The 22,073-nt window shown below is 37.4% G+C and overlaps 1 protein-coding gene across 3 annotated transcripts in view; it reads right to left on the reverse strand.

The window, feature by feature from the left end:
• LOC101737606 (adenylate cyclase type 2) overlaps positions 1–22,073 on the reverse strand; it is a 240,287-nt gene that overhangs the window by 127,760 nt on the left and 90,454 nt on the right. For all 3 annotated transcript variants that reach the window (XM_012696130.4, XM_062671268.1, XM_062671269.1), the window contains exons 4-5: positions 15,268–15,393; positions 4,827–5,021 (exon numbers count right to left, since the gene is read on the reverse strand). In XM_012696130.4, coding sequence (XP_012551584.1) covers positions 4,827–5,021; positions 15,268–15,393 — 321 coding nt within the window. The remainder of the gene's footprint in view (positions 1–4,826; positions 5,022–15,267; positions 15,394–22,073) is intronic.

The raw sequence follows: 22,073 nt of genomic DNA on the forward strand, positions 1-22,073 counted from the left end.
TAAGTTGTTAGGTCTCAGTATAGTTACAACGGCTGCCCCACCCTTCAAACCGAAACGCATTACTGCTTCACGGCAGAAATAGGCGAGGTGGTGGTACCAACCCGTACGGACTCACAAGAGGTCCTACCACCAGTAGCTGTCATATGTCTAATACAGGTTAGTCAGTCGCCGTGCAAGCTTCTAAAGCGAGCGAACTATAGAAACCCATAGACCGGCAACCGTTTTAGGAAAACCATTCAAAATTCAGTGATTTTCCACAAAACGTGGAACTCTATGGTATCATGCTCCCATTGCGTGTCACATCACGGGCACTCGCCGAGTTCGTGATCTTTAAAGCGATTCACTCCAATGTGAAATTTTTAGCGACCTTAATAACACATGTAAATATCCTTTTTCTAATGATCTAATTCTATCAAACGCTACCATTTAACACTTCGATGAGTTTGAATGAAGATATCTCGAAATTAAATTCGATGTGGTCGTGAGACATTAGTACGTTTTCAATTAACAGTTCGAATACTAAACTTGACCTTAGTTCTGATGGTTAGTTCCTTTTTTAATATGATGATGATGATGTTAGGCAAAAGATTAGAAATAATTTAAACCTAAATTAATTAATTAAATCCTTGGTAAGTCCCCCTGAGGTCAGGGCGGTAACCGTCCCGTCTGGTCACTCAGGTAGTGCCGCTAGTGTCCCGGGATACTCCGCTGGGTTGGAGCTATCTGGCCGGGTCGGAACGCGATACTCCGCCAACCGGTCGCTCTTATGTTGTCACTCCTGGGCGGCGCACTGGTGCAAGTAGCGCCGTTCGGCCTTGACCCCCTCAGCGATGGGTCTTGTCTTATGGCCACGTGTACTGTAGTATTGTAGTGTACCCATATAAAAATAATATAAAAATGGCCACTAAAAACAAACAGACTGGCACGCTGGCGATCGGCGCAATGCGGTCCCAAATTCGTGGGTCGGGGCGAGGCAACAGACTAGTACACCATATTATGCAATGGACTGCACCACCCCGACATGGGGGCGACGCACCACCAGATCGGGGCCTCCGAAATTTGAAAGAAGCTGGCTCAACGACCCGGTCGTCACCATCAGCCGAGGGCCCAACTTTATGATATGAGTTAGTTTTGATATTAGAAACTTTTTGATATGAGAATGGTTTGAAAAGTTCCGGCGACCGTCCAGGTCGAGACCAAGACCAAGATACCTCAAGTTGGAAACCCCGTCCTTGATATTAAGTCCTGTAGATATGAGAAAAAAACTATATAATTTTCCCTACCTAATAGTTGGTAGCCTAAGGGGCCATTCCAACTTCGCGCGGACCGGTAATTTCCAGTGATTGTAAATATCATGTAAAGTGTATTGAAATGACTTAAGCATTTTTATCTCGATATAAGAAATGCTCCTGAAGTGATAGAAACCGTTAAAATATGACCAATTGAGTAAAAAAAAAACGACACGCGAAGCCATTTAGCACGAACAAATTTACAAATATTCATTTTTACACATCAAACTCAGCATTACTTTAAAATTCGGTTTATTTCAACGTGTAATAGTGATAATTGAAGATCTAACAAAAATACGTGACGCTACACTTATCATTAAAAACTAGATCTGTCATACAGTTTCAATGTAGGTGACCATGTAAACTGGTTATAGTCTCTTAAAACTGGTTCTTCCACTTTAGCGGTGTTTTAGGTCTGCGTTGACAGTTTTCATTGACCCTTCAATCCAACACACCATTTTTTTTCCTACTTATGCTGATAGCCTTGAGAGGCTATTTCAACTTGTCCTTGACGTGTAGGTGAGCTCACAGGGCTCAAACCGTAGTGTTGCTAACACTGGCCCTAGCAGCAAGAGCAAGAGCAGTACTTCGCAGAATCTACCACCGGATCGGAAACGCGACCCACTGAGAAGATCCGGCTAGAAACTCAGTGGGTTGTGTCTATGGGCTAATTTACTCGTCGAACCCTTCGTCGCAAGCGACGGGTTCGGCGAGGACGCTGAACGGGCAACGCACTGATGTTTAGTCCCAGTGTGCGGAAAAGAGGAACCTAGCTTGCTTTAGCTTCTGGGTTGATTATTAGCTGGTATTTTTAATGTTAAATTACTTTAGTGCTGTACTTCAGTATATAATCCTATTTTACATTGGGATTTTTTAAAATTTCGGATTGGGAATTTTATGTTCCCTTTAAAACATTGCTAAAGCTGAAAAATGCCTCATATGCATGACACATCTACTGATGTTGCTATCAGCCGCGCATAGAACAAATTGAAGACGGTTAAATTTTCGACTGATTGTGGATTATTTATCTAGGAACGCAAGATTTAATGATGATAATGATGAATTAGAGATTATTTTAAATACTTGTAATTAGAGTGACGCACAGTATCAATCGTTTTATTTGAAATTCATATGAATTAATTTGGATTTCTTTCCTTAAAATATTCATGAATTGTTTATACATATTCGACGTAAGTTATCTATACATCTCTACCAAATTATAATCACGAATATTTTAAAAATAATTTTATCAACTCTTGACGTGAGTTATATAAAAAATGAATAGTTTTTAAACTAACGATCTACGTGGGACGCTTACGAAATCCATAATGAATTTTCCTCCCATTATATTTCACTACGATGTTTATTGCTCTATAAACTGTTAAGAGTGCCTCAAAAGCTTTTAATATCAAAGAACATGACCAATGAAACCATTTTTCTTGTTGAATTGACGCTTCAGCTAGGCAAAAGGGATTCTCTTGAAGGCGTCCGTGGTTAAACACCGATCGAGGGTCGCATTTCATTCGTGCTCAATTGTGCGGAAACGCAAATCTATCGATTATCGATATAATGACTCGGCCGGGAGTTTTCGACTCTCGATAGTGGTAACATTCGATACTTTACGAAAGGGATCTTTGTTTGCTTTGGGCCCCAATCAATGAGAAAACCGTATAGGATTAACGAAGACTTCAATCGTATAAGAATAGGTTTAAGTAGAGTATGCTTTTTGTACACTATTATAAATATATTAAAACCATTAAAATTAAAAAAATATATATATTTAAACATTAAAATTATAGAGGCAGTTTTTTCGCTAATAACCTATAATTAGCATTTATAGGATTTAGATTTTATATTAGATTATTAGAAGATATTAAGTATATATATTAAATTAAATCGCTGGTATCTAGATAAATCTGTATATAAATTGTATTTCTTACAAGTGAAACACGATTTGGCTCGACTATAAAACTCACTAACTGTATGTATAACAATGAATAAATCGCTTCACCTATTAAGCATTGACGGAACTACCTTTTTTCTAAGCCATCTAAGCCTTCTTACCATCTAAGCAATAAAAAAAAGATAGTGACTGGCCAAAATATGCGGAGTATCGATAAACATATGTGCACGACTAAAAAAAAGAAATATACATCGCCGTACATATTTTTACGAGAAAATATTTTGTCAACATCATTGGCATTTATTTGAGTTCTTTTTTGAAAACTCCCTACAAAATCAATCATTTATATTCAAGCAGGTTCTGTTTGATTTAATTCATAATATAGTTTTAGTATCGCTCATTTATTATTGAAATTTTTTACATAAATAATTTTAATCGTTTTGATCAAACCAGTTTCCCAAAAGTCAAGGACCGGAACATCTGTCTACTAAAGCAAATTTAATAAAATGTTTTTAAATAAAAAAAATAATAATAATACATTTGGAAGATTAAAATTAAAAACACGTTCATCTCCACTTTTTTTTTTCTGGCCGGTGGCCGAACCTCCTACGAGGTCTCCGTGCCTAGGTGGCGCGCGGGGTATGTGGGACTTGACTATCTGCAGATGTCGGGAGCAGACCGCAGACGCAGGACGTTTTAGGACCCTACCGCCCTAAATGACTCCCCCGCACTCTTATACCCGACGTCCGATCTCCGCCCGGGGTCAGAACCCGGTCAGAGTAAGGGGGTTCTCATGGTCAACACTACAACCACGCGGCGCCACCTCGAGGACGCCCGACCGATGGTTCGTCGAGGCCATAGTCGAAGACCCACGATGCCGGTCTCCGTGATACGACGGCCCTAGCAGGCCGCCCAGTCGATGCCTCTGGTGTTCCGTGATACCCCGCTGGGTCAGAACCAGCGAACCGTCGTAGCGACGACAGCGTAGCTACGACGGTCCGAAGCGACAAGCCCGGTCCTATTTTTGCAACCAGGACGCCCGGGGCAGTACGCGAGCGTGTGCTCCGTCGTGTCCTCGTTGCAGCCACTACAGTTGTGGAACTTCGGCGTCGGCTCCCTCCGGGCGACGAGGTGCAGGTAGCGATCGAAACAATCATGCCCCGTGAGTACCTCCGTCGCTCGGAAGGTGAGAAGTCCTCGGTCGCGATTCACCCAGTCCGAGAGGACCGGGCGGATCGCCTCGACGATCCTTCGCCCGTAGGCGGGGTACGCATCCGGGGTAAATATAATTTCATGAGTAGGTACTGAATAAGTTAAAAATATTTGTATTTTGATTTTTATCATATGTTTCATAAGCAAGGATAATGTTCCATCGACTTTTACCTTACGTTTAACAATAATGTAGAGATGTCCTATCAGCTCATCTCCAAATTTCCCCCTCTGCTCTGTAAATCGTTAACTGAAATTCGTACCGCAGTAGCCAAATTTCCCCCTCTTCTCTGTAAATCGTTAACTGAAATTCGTACCGCAGTAGCCAAATTTCCCCCTCTTCTCTGTAAATCGTTAACTGAAATTCGTACCGCAGTAGCCAAATTTCCCCCTCTTCTCTGTAAATCGTTAACTGAAATTCTTACCTCAGCAGCAATATACGCTGGTATGACGGAGAGAAGCAGTCGTTCCTGCTGCTCCCTCTCGCACTCCAACTTCACGCGCTGTTCAAGACAAGTCCTGGTGCCGGCGAAGGTATTCCGGTGCGCCCTCTCGGTCAGCGCGCGGTAGTACATTCCGATCCCACTCGCGGAGAGCAGAAGCGCTAACTCGCACACCAACTGCGAATGATATTATTAAAATGTAATTTTTAATAATAAAGTTGTTTTTTTAAGTGTAAATTTCTTTAGGATCGTTATGATTCGAATGTCGATGAAATGAAGGAGCGACAGTAAAAAGAGACAGACACATAAATTCATAAGATTTGAATTGGGAGAAAATGAGATAGGAAGCATTATACAGTGTTTCTTATATTCATGGATCTCTTTGTGCTCTGCTTCGTACCTAATATTCGTACTGAATTCATTCTGAATAAATCTGTGACGGGAGCCATCATACAACACAAGATATTTGACAGATGCCTTAATCTCGCTTATCTCGCTTACGACATTTTCAAGATAAGCTTGCACATATACAAGTTCCGAATAACAACATTCGGACCGTCGCGTCGGTGTATCGAGGAATATCACCCGCTCTGTGGAGGATCTTCCCTTTGTCGGTAAACATTCCACAAATCTATGTAATATATATATACGAATAAAATTTAAAATAATTATGAAACTTTGCATCACTATGATCATTACTAAAATCTATAATTATCGTCGTCCCGAAATTTTACATTCGTCTCATTATTTTGAAGCCAAAATTTTTGAAGGTTTCACTTCTACCACGTATGAATTGCACATATGTTTTTTATTAATTGCTTGCACGTAAATGCCGCCACCCACCTTGAGACATGAGTTCTAAGGTCTCAGTGCTTACAGTAAAACGGCTGCCCCGCCCTTCAAACCGAAACGCATTAGTGTTTCACGGCAGAAATATGCAGGAAATAACTTATCCGTGCGGACTCACAAGACCTCCTACCACCAGTAATTACGCAAATTATAATTTTGCGCGTTTGATTTTTATTACACGTTCTTATTCCTTCACCGTGGAAGTCAATCGTGAATATTTTTTAAGTATGTATTTCATTAGACACATTGGTACATGCCTGCATCAGCATAGTGGAAATGCCCAATACGAGTACACCAGGTTATTCAACGATACACTTTTTACTTTAACGTTTTTTTAATGCCCTAGTAGGCACACCTGACGGTGAATGGTTACCGTCATTGATGGACGTTACCAATTCCAGGGGCAAAGCTAAGCCGCTGCCTACCACTAAGTACTCTGCACAAGCCTCGCTTGAAGAAAGACGTGTCATAGCGCTCGGGAAACGCCTCTAGATTCTAGGTAGTATTGGTGAACTCTACTCCGGTGGTGGAAGATGCGATGGTATTTACTCTGTGACTTAAATGATATTGTAGTAATTAACCAGCGCTCACTGCTGTTTACTTGTTAATTACAACAGCGTATATGGCAAAATTAGGTATTGAGGAATCTAAGTAAACAGTTGAGCTTCGTTTAATACAGACGTGTTTATCTTCACCAAATAATGCCGTCCAGCGTCAGAAGCAATTATCAAAGCTATTTTCCTTTAACTTTTATTCCTTAACAATCAAATAAATATATTTTTCTAACTGACCCGGCAGACTTCGTAGTGCCTAAGTCGATAAATAAAAGACCTAAACTTTGGTATAAAATAAACTTAAAACAAACAAAAAGAATCCGTCCGACGCCGACGGGGGACACATCAAAGGAAAAACAAAATTGTTATTTTTATTTAATTCCGAGCATTTTCATATTTCACCTTTTAAACCTTTTCTGGTCTTCCACAAATAATTCAAGACCAAAATTAGGTAAATCGGTCTGGCCGTTCTCAAGTTTTAGGGAGACTAACGAACAGAAATTCATTTTTTTATATATAGACTAGCTGACCTGGCAGACTTCGTAGTACGTCAATCGATAAATAAAAGACCTAAACTTTATTTAATTCCGTGAATTTTCATATTTGTTTACCTTTTAAACCTTTTCTGGACTTTCACAAATAATTCAAGACCAAAATTAACCAAATCGGTCCAACCGTTCTCGAGTTTTAGCGAGACTAAAGAACAGCAATTCATTTTTATATATAGAAGATAGATTACTGGACGACAATCACGTTGATCTAATTACACTTCATTATATATTAAAAAAAACGACATGGTTTTCTAAAATTTTATTTCAAAACAAATGAAAACCACAATTAACTTTTATACGCTTTATCGCAAACCTTCCACTCCATATCCTTTCATTTAACGAAGTCATAGTCTTTAATTATGTAGCCGCTTTTACGGGATAGAACTTAAAACTTTTCATGGGACGATGTCTTGAATAATTTGCCTAAATGTTTTTAACATAAAACTTTGACAGAGATAAACGATTTACGATTACTTTCCCTTTGGCTAAAGCATGTAGGTATGCCTTGATTTTCATGTGACAATAATAAAAATATATGAAATTTAACTTAATTTTTTATTTTATAGAAGTAATAATTATCATTTTTGGTTTACTTTTGTTCGTTCTGATGGAATTATATTTTTTTTCTGGATTACACTTCATGTGTTATAATATTTAAATTGACGACGAAATTAATGTCTAAGGCATCCTGTGCCAAAGGTAATGCTGAGTAATTAAATGTAATATCACTAAAATCATTCGTCAATCGTACAAAAAAAGTACTGCTGGTGGTAATATGTCTTGGGAGTCTGCACGGTTAGGTACCAGTACCCTGCCTATTTCTGCCGTGAAGCAGTAATGCGTTTCGGTTTGAAGGGTGGGGCAGCCGTTGTACTGTACTGAGAGCTTAGGACTCATATCTCAAGGCGGATATATCTACGTTGTAGATGTATATGGGCTCCAGTAACCACTTAACACCAGGTGGGCTGTGAGCTCGTCCACCCATCTAGGCAATAAGTACTTATATACCTGATCAAACATTTTTATTCTTTCAATTTGTACGAGAATCACAGGCAACATTGTTTACTTAAGATGGGAAGTTCTATCAAATCATATTAAATAGCAGTATCTTACCGAAGCCCATAGCTTCGGTAACTTAACATCAGATGGGCCGTAATCTTGTCAACCCATCTAAGCTATAAAAAAAAGTACGTCGTACATTGAATTAATGCGTAAATATTAAATGCCTTATCCCTAATTAAAGGAGCAAATTAATTAACACATAATATTCAGTGAGCCGATATGTGCTTAAAACGGCTAAGTATAAGTATCACGAAGCTTAACAATCTAGTTGATGATGATTGAGAACATTATTATTGAATCGTGCTCATTTTCCTTTGCACAGGTAGTTGAGCTCACGTACGACCTGGAGTAACACCTTACCTATGTAATTACTTACTTTGGACGGCATAATGTGAATTCCAGTCAACATAACTGCAGTTCCAAATCTACAAACCGGAACACACGACTGCTGCACGGCAGAAATAGGCAGGGTAGTGGTACATGTCCGTGCGGGCGTGCAGTAAAAGGTAGAGTCAGTTGACAGGAATCAATTTGAGTGAAAGCTATATTTCCAACGAGTACGTGGTTCCCAAAAAGAAAAGAAAGTAGAAAATCCAAGATTAACTCGCTAGAAAGCTGTGCTTTGGATTCATTGATTCTAATGAAAAATCTGAAAAATATCTTATAACTAGAAATATACATAACTAGCTGTAACCGTCCGCTTCGCTGGGCGTTTTTATTTCTCACCCCCATAAATATTCTCATCATTAACGCCCCCGCAACTGGTGTAGGGAGTCCAACACCCATATAAATATTAGCCTATCCATTAAGTACATGTTTTTTCTACATGGATACCAAGTTTCAAGTCAATCGGAAGCACAGTTCAGTAGTCATAACGGAACATCCGTAAAAACCATTGTAGATTTATATACTAGTATAGATGTCACTAGTCATTATACCGGGCTCACTTTGCTGACCGATCTTGGATTGGACCTTGATCCGATCGCTACAAAACCTTAATAAATATTTAAATTTTGAATCTTTTGTACTTTGAATATACTGAAATTGACTGATTGAATGAACTATTAAGAAATCTTAATATATATAAATCTCGTGTCACAATGTTTGTCCTCAATGGACTCCTAAACCACTTAACCGATTATAATAAAATTCGCACACCATGTGCAGTTCGATCCAACTTGAGAGATAGGATGGTTTTTATTTCGATGAATGGTCGCAATATTTATTAATTAACAATAAAATGATTTCTTATGTTGATTTTTGTTATTAATTGTAAGTTTCATAAGTCTAAAACAGATGGCGCCTTAAATCAGTTTTTACAGACAATTGTTATACTGTGACTTTAATATCTCATAGATGGCGCTGTGCTAAAAATACCAACGTTTCACATAAGCTACAATTTAATGGCATAAGCACCACGTGTTTCTGAGGCTAAAGTATAAGTGAAATTTATTTCGTAGTAAACGCAATACAGTGAAATCCAATTGTTCTTACGTTGACAATTTTTGGTATTAGCATAGGCGGCCGCGAGTTATTTAGAAACAAAAACCTAAGCCACAGCTACAGCAACGTGTGGCCGGGTCTGTTAGTATGTATATATGTAAAGGTTGCGATGACGTATTCCGTGTCAATAATACCTATATGTAGGTAATTGTGTGATAAATACGTCAAGCATATAATAATTATGTACGAGGATACAGAGGAACAGAAAATAAGGTACACAAACAAAGCCATTGTTTCGCTAATTCCCATTCATGCACAGATCTCTCGGAGACAAAGGAAATGCCTTTACATGAAAGCGCCTGACGGGAAGAGATAAGCAATGCTCTTAGCGATTTTGCTATTTCATACGAGCAGGAGGTTGTTAAATGCAAGCGATGCATTTCACATTGGAATTTACGGTGATCGAATCTTCTGGGAACAAATATGAAACGTTTCTCGACTTCTACCATTGTTTATATCAAACTATTTAAATAAACGCGTATGAATATCAACGTTTTAGTATAATTATGTCTTACTAATGGTTCCGCAGTAGTCGAAATTCGACTTTAATCAATTGAAATTTTATATTTATAATTATTATGGTTCTATTGTCAAATGCTATTATACTTATATAATATAACCACAGATTTCGCCAAAACTACACTATACATAAATAATAATAAAGACAAACAATATTCATCGTTCTTTAAACACTAACAAAAGTTTGACAATTGACAATAAACATAGAGTATATTTATATATACCAGAGGTCCCGCAGTAGTCGAAATTCGACTATAATTAATTGCAATTGTAAGTTTGTGATTGTATTTTATACTTCTATAATCACAAATTTCGCCAAGACTACACTATAAAAAATATTAACATAGACAAACCATATTCTATTCTCAATTTGACAACAGACGTCAAGAACAAAAGTTTGACAATAAATAGTCATACGTGTGTGCGTCAAATACATGGTATGTAGTGTGTGTAATGTTTTCTTTATTGATTTAATGTATCGTTTATGCATTATTTTAAAAAAATATTAGCATTGTGCACTACTTTTCTATATTCTCTATAAGTGTGGAAAATTTCACACTCCTCCGTTTGCGCAATTTTCGTAAAAAGGGATACAAAGTTTTTGCTTCACGTATAGATATAGATATTGCGCAGCGGGTAAAAAAAATTCTATATCGATCGAAATATCTTGTCGATGGTGGTTTAAATACTATCGAAATAGGAGCCACTGCACTATCCCCTTCCCTTCTTGATTCGGTGAGCTGTTCATTAGACCTAACATTGTCGCTGCCAACGTGTCATACAAGTCAATAGCACTTCAGGTATGAATCCTTTACACATAAGGTACTTCGTGTTAAGGCCACCATTCAAAACCTTATTGATAATCGATTAAACCGACCCGTCACCGACACCGATGCCCGTGAATCAATCACTTCAGGATATTGACGTACAAAACCCTCACCGTTAATAGGGCCGGTTAAGAAACGATTACATGATCTCCTACAAATCGATTAATTGGTTTATACATAGTACAGCTGAATCTGAGAATTATAGTATTGAAGAAAAATCGCAGGATGATTTTGATAAAAAAAAAAAAAAAAATTGCTTAAATGGGTGGACGAGCTCACAGCCCACCTGGGGTTAAGTGGCTACTGGATCCCAGAGACATCTACAACGTAAATGCGCCACCCAACTTGAGATATAAGGTCTAAGGTCTCAAGTATAGTTACAACGGCTGCCCCACCCTTCAAACCGAAACGCATTACTGCTTCACGGCAGAAATAGGCAGAATGGTGGTACCTACCCGTGCGGACTCAAAAGAGGTCCTACTACCAGTTATTACGCAAATTATAATTTTGCGGGTTTGATTTTTATTACACGAGTAGCTTTTGCCTACGACTCCGACCGCGTGGAATAGTTACTTTGGCATAACGCTAAATGTTACCCCCCACTTCATTTACGTAGAAAGTGAAAATATTTTTGAATTATAGAATGTTAAGGAGCCATTTAAACCCCTATTTTGAAACATTCTTTGTTTGTGCTCCACTTGTATTGGTCAAACCTGATGCTATATAGCCTATAGCCTTCCTCAATAAATGGGCTATCTAACACTGAAACAATTTTTCAAATCGGACCAGTAGTTCCTGAGATTAGCGCGTTCAAACAAACAAACTCTTCAGCTTTATAATATTAGTATATATGTTATTCCTTCACCGTGAAAGTCAATCGTGAAGTTGAGTGCGTATTTCAATAGAAAAACTAAGCGATTAAAACTCTGATCACATTTTAGTCAAACTCATTATTTTTGGTACAAACTTTCCTTTAATTCGAAGTATTTCAAAGATTTAATTCCAATCGAGTCTTTAGTTAACTAACGCTGTGGCTAAAAATTTTCCCATAGACACAGCACCCTGAGTTTCTCGCCGACTCTTCTCAGTGGATCGCGATTCCGATTGGGAAGTATATTTTGCGAAGCACTACTCTTGCTAGGGCTAGTATTAACAAATTCTCTTAGGTTGAGCCCGTGAGCTCACCTGCGCGTCCAGGCTAAAATAGCCCCTGAGGCTACCAGCAAATAGGTAGAAGAAAAAAAACATTGTACCAATTGTTTATATTGAAAGTATAATATATTATTAGCAACATATCAAAATACCAACTTGTAGGTATCAAATGTCCGATTCCCGCAGGCAGCTACCGATGCTTCTAATTAAATACACATGTCCGTAACACATTCTCACAGATAACTTGATGACTTCTAGGATAAAGGAATAACGTCGTATTTTTTTTTTTATTGCACAGGTGGGTCGACGAGCCCACCTGGTGTTATGTGGTTACTGGAGCCCATAGACATCTACAACGTAAATGCGCCACCTACCTTGAGATATAAGTTCTAAGGTCTCAAGTATAGTTACAACGGCTGCCAAGGTTTGATTTTTACTACACGACGTCACCGTGGAAGTCAATCGTGAGCATTTGTTGAGTACGTATCTCATTAGAAAAATTGGTACCCGCCTGCGGGATTCGAGCACCGTTGCATCGCTCAACACTAATGCACCGGACGTCTTATCCTTTAGGCCACGACGACTTCAATAAATAGAGACTTGAATGTGTCTTGAGGTGGGCGGAGGCATCAACGTTGTGATTTCCATGGGTTCCAGTAACCACTTACCACTAGTTGGTCTGCGAGCTCGTTCCCCCCTATATGCAATAAAAAAAACTTAAGCTTAATCCTGTAATTTCCTCCTACATAGTAACAAAATACAGACAATAAGCAAACAACAACACACGCTAAGACTAAACAAAGTTAAGAGCACTGTAACAACTGATTTCATTTGAAACTAAGTTTAAAAAGTTCGTGCAGAGCTTTACAAAAGATAAACGTAACGTTACTTTGTTTATTTCGTACGCGTTGAAACTTAGAACGAGGGAAAACTTTAAAGCTACTTAGGTACACGCGTTTATGTTTTAATTGACTTTGAACTTAGTTTATACTAAGCTACTTGAAGGTAGATGAATAATAACCAAACTGATTCACTAGTTCGCTAAGGGAATTTTATTATACTAGAGGTCCCGCAGTAGTCGAAATTCGACTAAAATTAATTGGAATTGTAACTTTGTACACTATTATGATTTATATTTTATACTTCTTTAATCACAAATTTCGCCAAGGCTACACTATAAAAAAATATGTATAAAGGCAAACAATATTTAAACTATTCTCAATTTGACAACAGACGTAAAAAACAAAAGTTTGACAATAATTAATATGCATGCGTGTGTGCGTCAAATACATGGTATGTTGTGTGTGTAATGTTTTCTTTATTGATTTAATGTATCTTTAAGGCATTATTTAAAAAAAATATTAGCATTGTGCACTTCTTCTCGATATTCTCTATAAGTGTGGAAAATTTCATACTCCTCCGTCCTCGCAATTTTCGTAAAAAGGGATACTAAGTTTTTGCTTCACGTATTAATATATAGATAGTCTCTTCGGCTATTAATTACGAATCTATCTATCCGGTAGCTATCTAGCTATCCGCTACTCCTCATTCCCTAGCTCCTCCGATAGTAGTATTACTAGATGGGTGGACGAGCTCACAGCCCACCTGGTGTTAAGTGGTTTCTGGAGCCCACAGACATCTACAACGCAAATGCGCCACAAACCTTGACATATAAGTTCTAAGATCTCAGTATAGTAACAACGGCGGCCCCACTCTTCAAACCGAAACGCATTGCTGCTTCACGGCAGAAAATAGGCAGGTTAATTCTGCAGATTTTCATAATGTAGGCAGGTGAACCTAGGCCATATCATGCTGGGTCTTTCACCCTCGTTTAGGACATCAGAAGGTGTTGAGGGTTAGTTTCAAGACAAGCAATCTTGATAGAGGGAAATTCAGCGCGGAAAGATAGATAACATAGTAAAAACCTTTAACTGTGGAAGACCGCAGTGTTTCGAGAGGATGAGAACTTCTCATCGTATAAGGCTCATCTGCACCCGAAGTTAAACAAACAACGGCTCGTGAAAAGCTCTATAGTAATGTAGCACAACTGTTTTTTATTAATTTGTGACATTTCTATGTATATAAGTGCACATTTAAATTAGTCTGGTGTATTGCTCCTTTGCTTATGTCGTTTCTTGCTTGCTGATTGTTTTTAACTAGAGGTCCCGCAGTAGTCGAAATTCGACTATAATTAATTGGAATTGTAAGTTTGTACACTATTATGATTGTATTTTATTCTCAATTTGTCGTCACACAGCTACACAATTTGTGCCACAACGTCAAGACAAAAGTTTGACAATAAATAGTATGCATGCGTGTGTGCGTCAAATACATGGTATGTAGTGTTTGTAATGTTTTCTTTATTGATTTAAAGTATCTTTTATGCATTTTTTTTTAAAAATATTAGCATTGTGCACTTCTTCTCTGTATTCTCTATAAGTGTGGAAAATTTCATACTCCTCCGTCCGCGCAATTTTCGTAAAAAGGGATACAAAGTTTTTGCTTCACGAATTAATATATAGATTTCTTTGTTTCTATGTTTTTGTTCCTCTAATGTTTTAACTTGTTTATATTGGTGAAGACCTTTAATCATCTTTTTGTTTCTATTATTTGTTACATTATTATACTATGTTAATTGGCTGTTGGTTCTCCTTGTACTAAATAATCTATATATTAATACGTGAAACAAAAACTTTGTACCCCTTTTTACGATAATTGCGGGGATGAAGGAATATGAAGCTTCCCATGCTTATAAAGAATATAGAGAAGGAGTGCAGAATCTAATATGTTATTAAATTATGCATTAATAATACATTAAATCAATAAAAAAAAAACATTACACACACTACCATGTATTTGACACACATACACTCTTTACACTCTTTTAAACTTATACACTCTTTGTTTACTGTCAAACTTTTGTTATTGCTTAAAATCTGTGATAAAATTGAGAAAAGGTTAATATTGTTTATCTTTAATATTATTTGTCTATAGTGTAGTCTTGACCAAACCTGTGATTATAGAAGTATAATAAATAGTCTTTGACAATAGAACCATTATAATGTTCAAACCTATAATATCAATTAATTATAGTCGAATTTCGACTACTACGGGACCACTAGTAACGGCTAGTTAACGGCCGTCTGGTGTAGTGGTAAGTGACATGGTCACTACACAAGGGGGTCGCGGGTTCGAATCCCGCCAATGGAAGATATTTGTATGATAAATATAAATGTATTTTCCAGGGTTATGGATGTATATTAAATATATGTACATATGTGTATAATAAAAATCTTACATTTATATCCGTTATCTGGTACCTGTAACACCGGGACCAGTTAACGTGGCGTGATTGTTAGTAAATATTTATTTTATTTACTAGTAAATAAATAAATAATGTACGCACCTGATGATAAAAATGCACTTCGGTCTCGGGACGCACCCCAACCGCCAAAGCCGCGTAGGCGACCGTCAGGACAGCAGAGATAACCAACGCTATCGTTCTAGCTATGGGCATCATCGTGTGCACCATCTGTAAACAAAATAATCTGTCTATAAATGGGCAAAGGCAATTTAACCAAGTACCATATTATCTTCAGCTTCCCAACCGATTTGCGTAGTAGCTTTTTTATTGCTTAGATGGTTGGACGAGCTCACAGCCCACCTTGTTTTAAGTGGTTATCTATATGGTATATAAGTTCTAAGGTCTCAAGTATAGTTACAACGGCTGCCCCACCCTTCAAGCCCAAACGCATTACTGCTTCACGGCAGAAATAGGCAGGGTGGTGGTACCTACCCGCGCGGACTCACAGGAGGTCCTACCACCAAGCTTAACGAGTCTTAAATACTATAGAATCTATAACAAGATTTCAGAAATATTCAGTTCATTTCTTTCAAAATGACGATAACGAAACGAAAGAAACAATTTAAAACATAATTCCAGTGATTATGCTCAAATCTTCGATAATTCGGTGAGCGCTAGTTAAACTATTGGTCGACCGTGACGAAGTAATCTGTATGCTTAGTGCGAGCTATTTAACGTTCTCGATAGCGTAAAAGTGAACTCAAATTTGTATGGAGTTGGAACGTTTGCCTACGTTTACCGCTAGGGGTGCTGTTCCAACTGTAAACAAATTTGATCTTAATTTTTACGCTATAGGGAACGTTAAAAAACTCACACTAAGCAAATATTCGAAACGTCGCAAATAGTATAATGACATTTACGAGATAATAAAAGTTATTTTAATTATGTTTACATCTCGCGAAGAATGAAGAAAATACGGCAATATAAATTTCAAATGTTATTGCTGAAATATAAATTAGAAGGAACTTATTATTTAATATCCAGAGTGTAAGTACCTACTATTGTCGTACCTTAAAAAAAACAATGTAATAATTTAAATTAAGTTAACTTAGCGGGAAAATCATGGACGCCGAAAAGGCAGGGCAGATAGTAACGCCATCTAGTTATGATACTGAAAAACAATCCCAACCTATAATTCGAAGTTTGAAATCGCTGCATAAATAATGTACATAATATCTTATCTGTGACATTGTTAAGTGTATTTTCTATGGACACTTAAAATCAACGCCCAAAAATTTAGAGACGATAAAAGTTTAGCCACAGAAAGCATTACATAAAATAAACTAATTAATCCGCAAATTAGTAGCTTCGCATGTTTGAAAGCGAAATACACAATCGCCATTTACATTGTGATTCGCGATCACCTCCGTCGCCGAGAATGGCCGAGTGGTGAGAAGGGCGTACGCCCACAGAAACTAAAGCCCAAGTATGCGAGAAAAAAGCTTGACAAGCAATGCATGGTCACCCTGTTATTGTCACCATCTAACAATTTCTATAAATTAATTATTACCAGATACATTCACCTCATCCAAATGACTAGGGGTGTATTCGAGCAACCAGCAGTCAATTGACAAAAAACATAGAATTAAAAATGACATTTAAAATTTTGATTCTATGATATTTAAAAAAAAAAAATTGTGCTGTCGGGGGACACCGGATAGGAACGAAGTTCCACATAAAAAGTAAAAAAGAATTACGAGAAAAAAATCGCGCGGTGAAATATCGCTGTGCGGAAAACAAGGCCTTATTCCACGGACTTTTTCTTACGGTTTTTACTATCATATTTTTTTCAGTTCGGTCGCGCAGCAAAATCCGTATCTCCTCCAAGCCTTCGTTCCAAGAAAAACGTAAAACTTAAATTAATAAATAACTTAAATTTTCTTTTATTTGCTGTTCGAAAGATCATAGTTGGAAAGTTGAAATTACTTTGTTTTCTTACTTTATCACAATACAAAAGTTCGTACAACCTGTTGCAACAACTCTCGAGCTATAAAACTGCAATTAAAAAGTTCCGTGGCAGTTGGCATTGTGTTTATGGGAGTTCAATTAAGTTACTTATTGTTTTCTTTCATGACATTTCAGAAGTTAAATACAATAAATTGTATCAACAGTCTCTCGGATTGTTCGAAATTGAACGATAAACAGAAAGCTCACGGAGAATGGGTTCCAAAGTTTACCTTACTTATAGTAACATAACTAACATTCCTAATTAAGACGATACAATATGGAGGGTTACAATTTCGCAACCGAATTACACACGTTAATTTTCTAAACATAGTATAAATGAAAGGTGTTTCATTTTTTTTATTTTTTTTTTTTATTGCTTAGATGGGTGGACGAGCTCACAGCCCACCTGGTCTTAAGTGGTTACTGGAGCCCATAGACATCCACAACGTAAATGCGCCACCCACCTTGAGATACAAGTTCTAAGGTCTCAGTATAGTTACAACGGCTACCCAACCCTTCAAACCGAAACGCATTACTGCTTCACGGTAGAAATAGGCAGGGCGGTGGTACCCACCCGCGCGGACTCACAAGAGGTCCTACCACCAGTAAAAAATGTGGACTTTTATTAAAATAAAGGTTCTTAGTCCACATTAGAGAGCTAAATAATATTTATTAACATTATATATACATAGTTTATTATTTTACTAACCAGTTTTTATATACCTAGTCCAGCCATAAGTTCTGTTTTTAATGAAGTAATGTAACTGATATTATTAAAATTTATACCTACATATTTAAGTCTCAGTAAAAAAAAAAAAAACACTATTCGAATTGGCCACCTTTGGCTTTTATACAGGCCTTTGATCTGTTTGGCCACGAATCTATGGATTTAGGCACTGTAGCCAAGGGAACTTTCGCCACGGCTTGCTCCAAAGATTTTTTAAGAGACTCAATATCGCCGTGTCGCTTATAGCAGACCAGGTCCTATATAACTGATCATAACTTGATGTCTAAAGGGTTGAGGTCTGGGCTATATGAGAGCCAGTCTTCAGCTCTTATAAAGTCCGGAACGTTCGTTTCAAGCCAGGCTTGGGTAGTTTGTGCATTGTGACCAGGTGTAAAGTCCTATAAATAGAGTATATGTACAGGCTTATGTACATAAATAGGTTAATAAAAAAAGTTAACTCTCTAACGCTAGACAATTCACTCATTAATTTGTTTGTTAACGTAAATAGATTTTAGTTAAGAATAAACAAGAGTACCTATTAGCCTTTATTTTTTCTGAAGAAAATATCGTTCGACCATCACGCGCGTATCATCAAGTTACTCCTATTTCCACAGGTTGACGTCTACGCAAGTTATGACACAATTTATCAAGATAGCAGGTAAATTGAATCAAGCTCGTACGCAAACTATGAGCTGGTTAGATCACGTCAGAACGTTTTTTTTTATTCCTTAGATGGGTGGACGAGCTCACAGCCCACCTGATGTTAGCGGTTACTGAGGCCCATAGAAATCTACAACGTAAATGCGCCACCCACCCTGAGATATAAGTTCTAAGGTCTCAAGTATAGTTACAACGGCTGTCCCACACTTTTCATTACTACCTCACGGCAGAAATAGGCAGTGTGGTGGTACCTACCCGTGAGGACTCACAAGAGGTCCTACCACCAGTTTTTCTTCACACTATGATGATGGAGCGAAACCCATAAATGGAAACCGAAGCCCACTTTCTAACCGATTTATAGAGTATAGCCGAGAATGTAAAGTAATGTTTTTTCACGAAGAAAATTAAGCTCTCCTCGCAAGGTCGCTCGTGGCATTTAATTTGGACGAAGCCGCGGGGCACGTCTAATCCGCGTTGTTTTTGTGGACCTAGCCTCGTGTAAAAATTATTCAATTTACGAACTGTCCTTTTTCATTATACATATTCGGTAAACAGTATTGGAGTTTCATTTTTGCTTCGGGACTTCGTTTTAAATAAATAAATGAGCAGCTTAACATTTCAAGTGTCAATTTTTTTGCTTGTCAATTGTGTTCACAGATTTATTTATTTATTGCATAGATGGGTGGAAGATCTCACAACCCACCTGGTGTTAAATGGTTACAGGAGCCCATAGACATCCATAACGTAAATGTCGCCACCCACCTTGAGATATGAGTTCTAAGGTCTCAGTATAGTTACAACGGCTGCCCCACCCTTCAAACCAAAACGCATTACTGCTTCACGGCGGAAATAGGCAGGGTACCCGTGCGGACTCACAAGAGGTCCTACCACCAGTAATTACGCAAATTATAATTTTGCGGGTTTCATTTTTATTACATGATGTTATTCCTCCACCGTGGAAGTATATCGTGAAGATTTGTTAAGTACGTATTTCATTAGAAAAATTGGTTAACCGCCGGCGGGATTCGAACACCGGTGCATCGCTCAACACGAATGCATCGGACGTATTATCCTTTAGGCCACGATGACTTCTAATTTAATTTATTATAGTAACTTATCCTATTTGCTTTATAATTAGTATAGTCCCCGGCACGTAACTTGGCAAGAGTCGTAAGATGCGCAGAAGTAGTTTTTTAGGTCTCTTTGGTTGTCAAGCGGGACGCGGGGAAAGACGTAGGACCGTTCCGAGAGCACGATTGGTGAGTCAGTCGACCCTCCCCTCCCGCACCGCGTCCACGTTCCGCTCGCTCCTGGTTACACATGCGCCTACTAAATTGTAGGAGCCCTTTGTTTATATTAAGTTTTTGTTACGAGTTGTTATTATTGTTTTAAATTTAGTTTTTGTTACGGTGTTATTCTTTTAAATTTGTTTGCAATGCCAGGACCAAATACCAATGACCATATAGTCGATTCAGTCACTGAGCGTTTTATTATTTACGCCAGTGACGACAGCGACTTTTCGTTATGTCAACGATGAGGAGCCAACTCCTTCCACCAGCTCAGGTGCTACCATAAATTTAATCTAAGGGGTAGCACTATTAGAAAATGATAGTGACGACGGCGACACATAATTTTTAATATTAAGTATATTTTTTTAAATAAACTTCTTAACTTTTAATTGTATTTTATTTTTAACACCTAATACACTTCACGAATTCCTCTCTTTTCTTTAACTTTCTTCTAAACACAAAGGCTTAAAAACAAATTACGGCAAATAAAAAAATAAATTAAATTATATGCGGGCAATAAAAGTGATCATTTTTTTGTTGCAATGTGCACCATGCGCAACATTACCCCCACTACACCAAAACCTTGCCAACTTACGTGCCGCTTACTATATTATTCTATTCCAATTTAGGTATATATTTAGGTATACTCGTAGGTACTACTAAACTACATTCGATGATCAAAATTCGACTTTAAGGATAAACGTCTAAAGAAACTTTACAATTTAATTTAATTTTATGTTCTCTTTGATTTTGACATTGAAGTTTTGAAAAAAAAAAAACGAAATCCATGTTTTTAACTCGCTTTTAATAGCTTTTTATATAAGTACCTAATAATATTTATACGTAGCGGAATCTTTGATCGTCATTCAATTAACTTTAACTTTAAATTTTGGATACGCATCAGTGACAATTTAATAATTTTATATCATATCATCATTTTTTATCTTGTGGAAATTAATTGTTTGTTCGGTTTACTACTTTTTATTTTTTTATTGCTTAGATGTGTGGACGAGCTCACAGCCCACCTGGTGTTAAGTGGTTACTGGAGCCCATAGACATCTACAACGTAAATGCGCCACACACATTGAGATATAGTTCTAAGGTCTCAGTATAGTCACAGCGGCTGCCCCACCCTTCAAACCGAAACGCATGACTGCTTCACGGCAGAACTAGGCGGGGCGGTGGTACATACCCGTGCGGACTCACAAGAGGTCCTACCACCAGTACTTAAGTATTTTTTTCAAATTTTTAAACTACATAATATATTATTAGAAACAGTAAATATTGTAAATAGCTACTGAACAAAAGAAATGAAAAATAAAATCGGTTGATAAACTGAGGATAAAATCACACTGATCTATTTTGCCCGTGCTATTTAATAAATAAATATGTATATATAGGTATAATGATTGCAAACTTCTTTCAAGCAAATATGATACTTGTTTTAAGATTCCCGAAAGTTGAAAATTCAATACAAGTAAAGACTTAAAAAAAAACCATCGGTCGTACATTCGCCTCACGATCTACAGAATTTCTCTACACTATCACGAACACGATCATACGTGTCAGCGTACTCAGGCGAGAGCTTAAATCGATAGTTTTAAGCTCGGCTGAGTGTCTATAGACAAAATAATACCGATTCAAATTTGAAGGTGACTCCCTATCTTTTTTTCTCCTACATGGGCAGGAAAGCTTGGTGTTAAATGGTTACTTTAGACAATAGACATCGCATCACAACCGAAACAGCAATATTTCAAATCTGATTCAATTCTCAAATAAGCAGAGAAAACGTGTTAATTAATTAAAAGTTTTATAGTTAAAGTTGAGGCATTTCATTATTGTATAACTAAACACAGAAAATAAAATAAAAAATTATAAATCATACAATTCTCTATTTGTTTTAGACAAATTGATTAAATTTTATCAATTTGTAAAAATTTACCATCATTAAAAATAAAATATAGGATAACTAATTTGTTACTGCCATCTACAGGAGCAATGAGAAACTAATCGAAGCGAAGCCATCTAGTGGCCGACGCCCGTAAACATTTTTGTTGATTGCTTGAGTTGCTTAACTATATCTAATTTATGTGTATTATGCAATGGCGGATCCAGGGGGAGGGTCATGGGGGTCATGACCACCCCCTGAGCTGGGTCCAGGACTTAGGTGGACCACTAATTGAATATAATGATTTTATTTATATATTTTGTCACTATACAGATTT

This window comes from Bombyx mori, chromosome 11, assembly GCF_030269925.1.
Source record: "Bombyx mori chromosome 11, ASM3026992v2".
Lineage (NCBI taxonomy): Eukaryota > Metazoa > Arthropoda > Insecta > Lepidoptera > Bombycidae > Bombyx > Bombyx mori.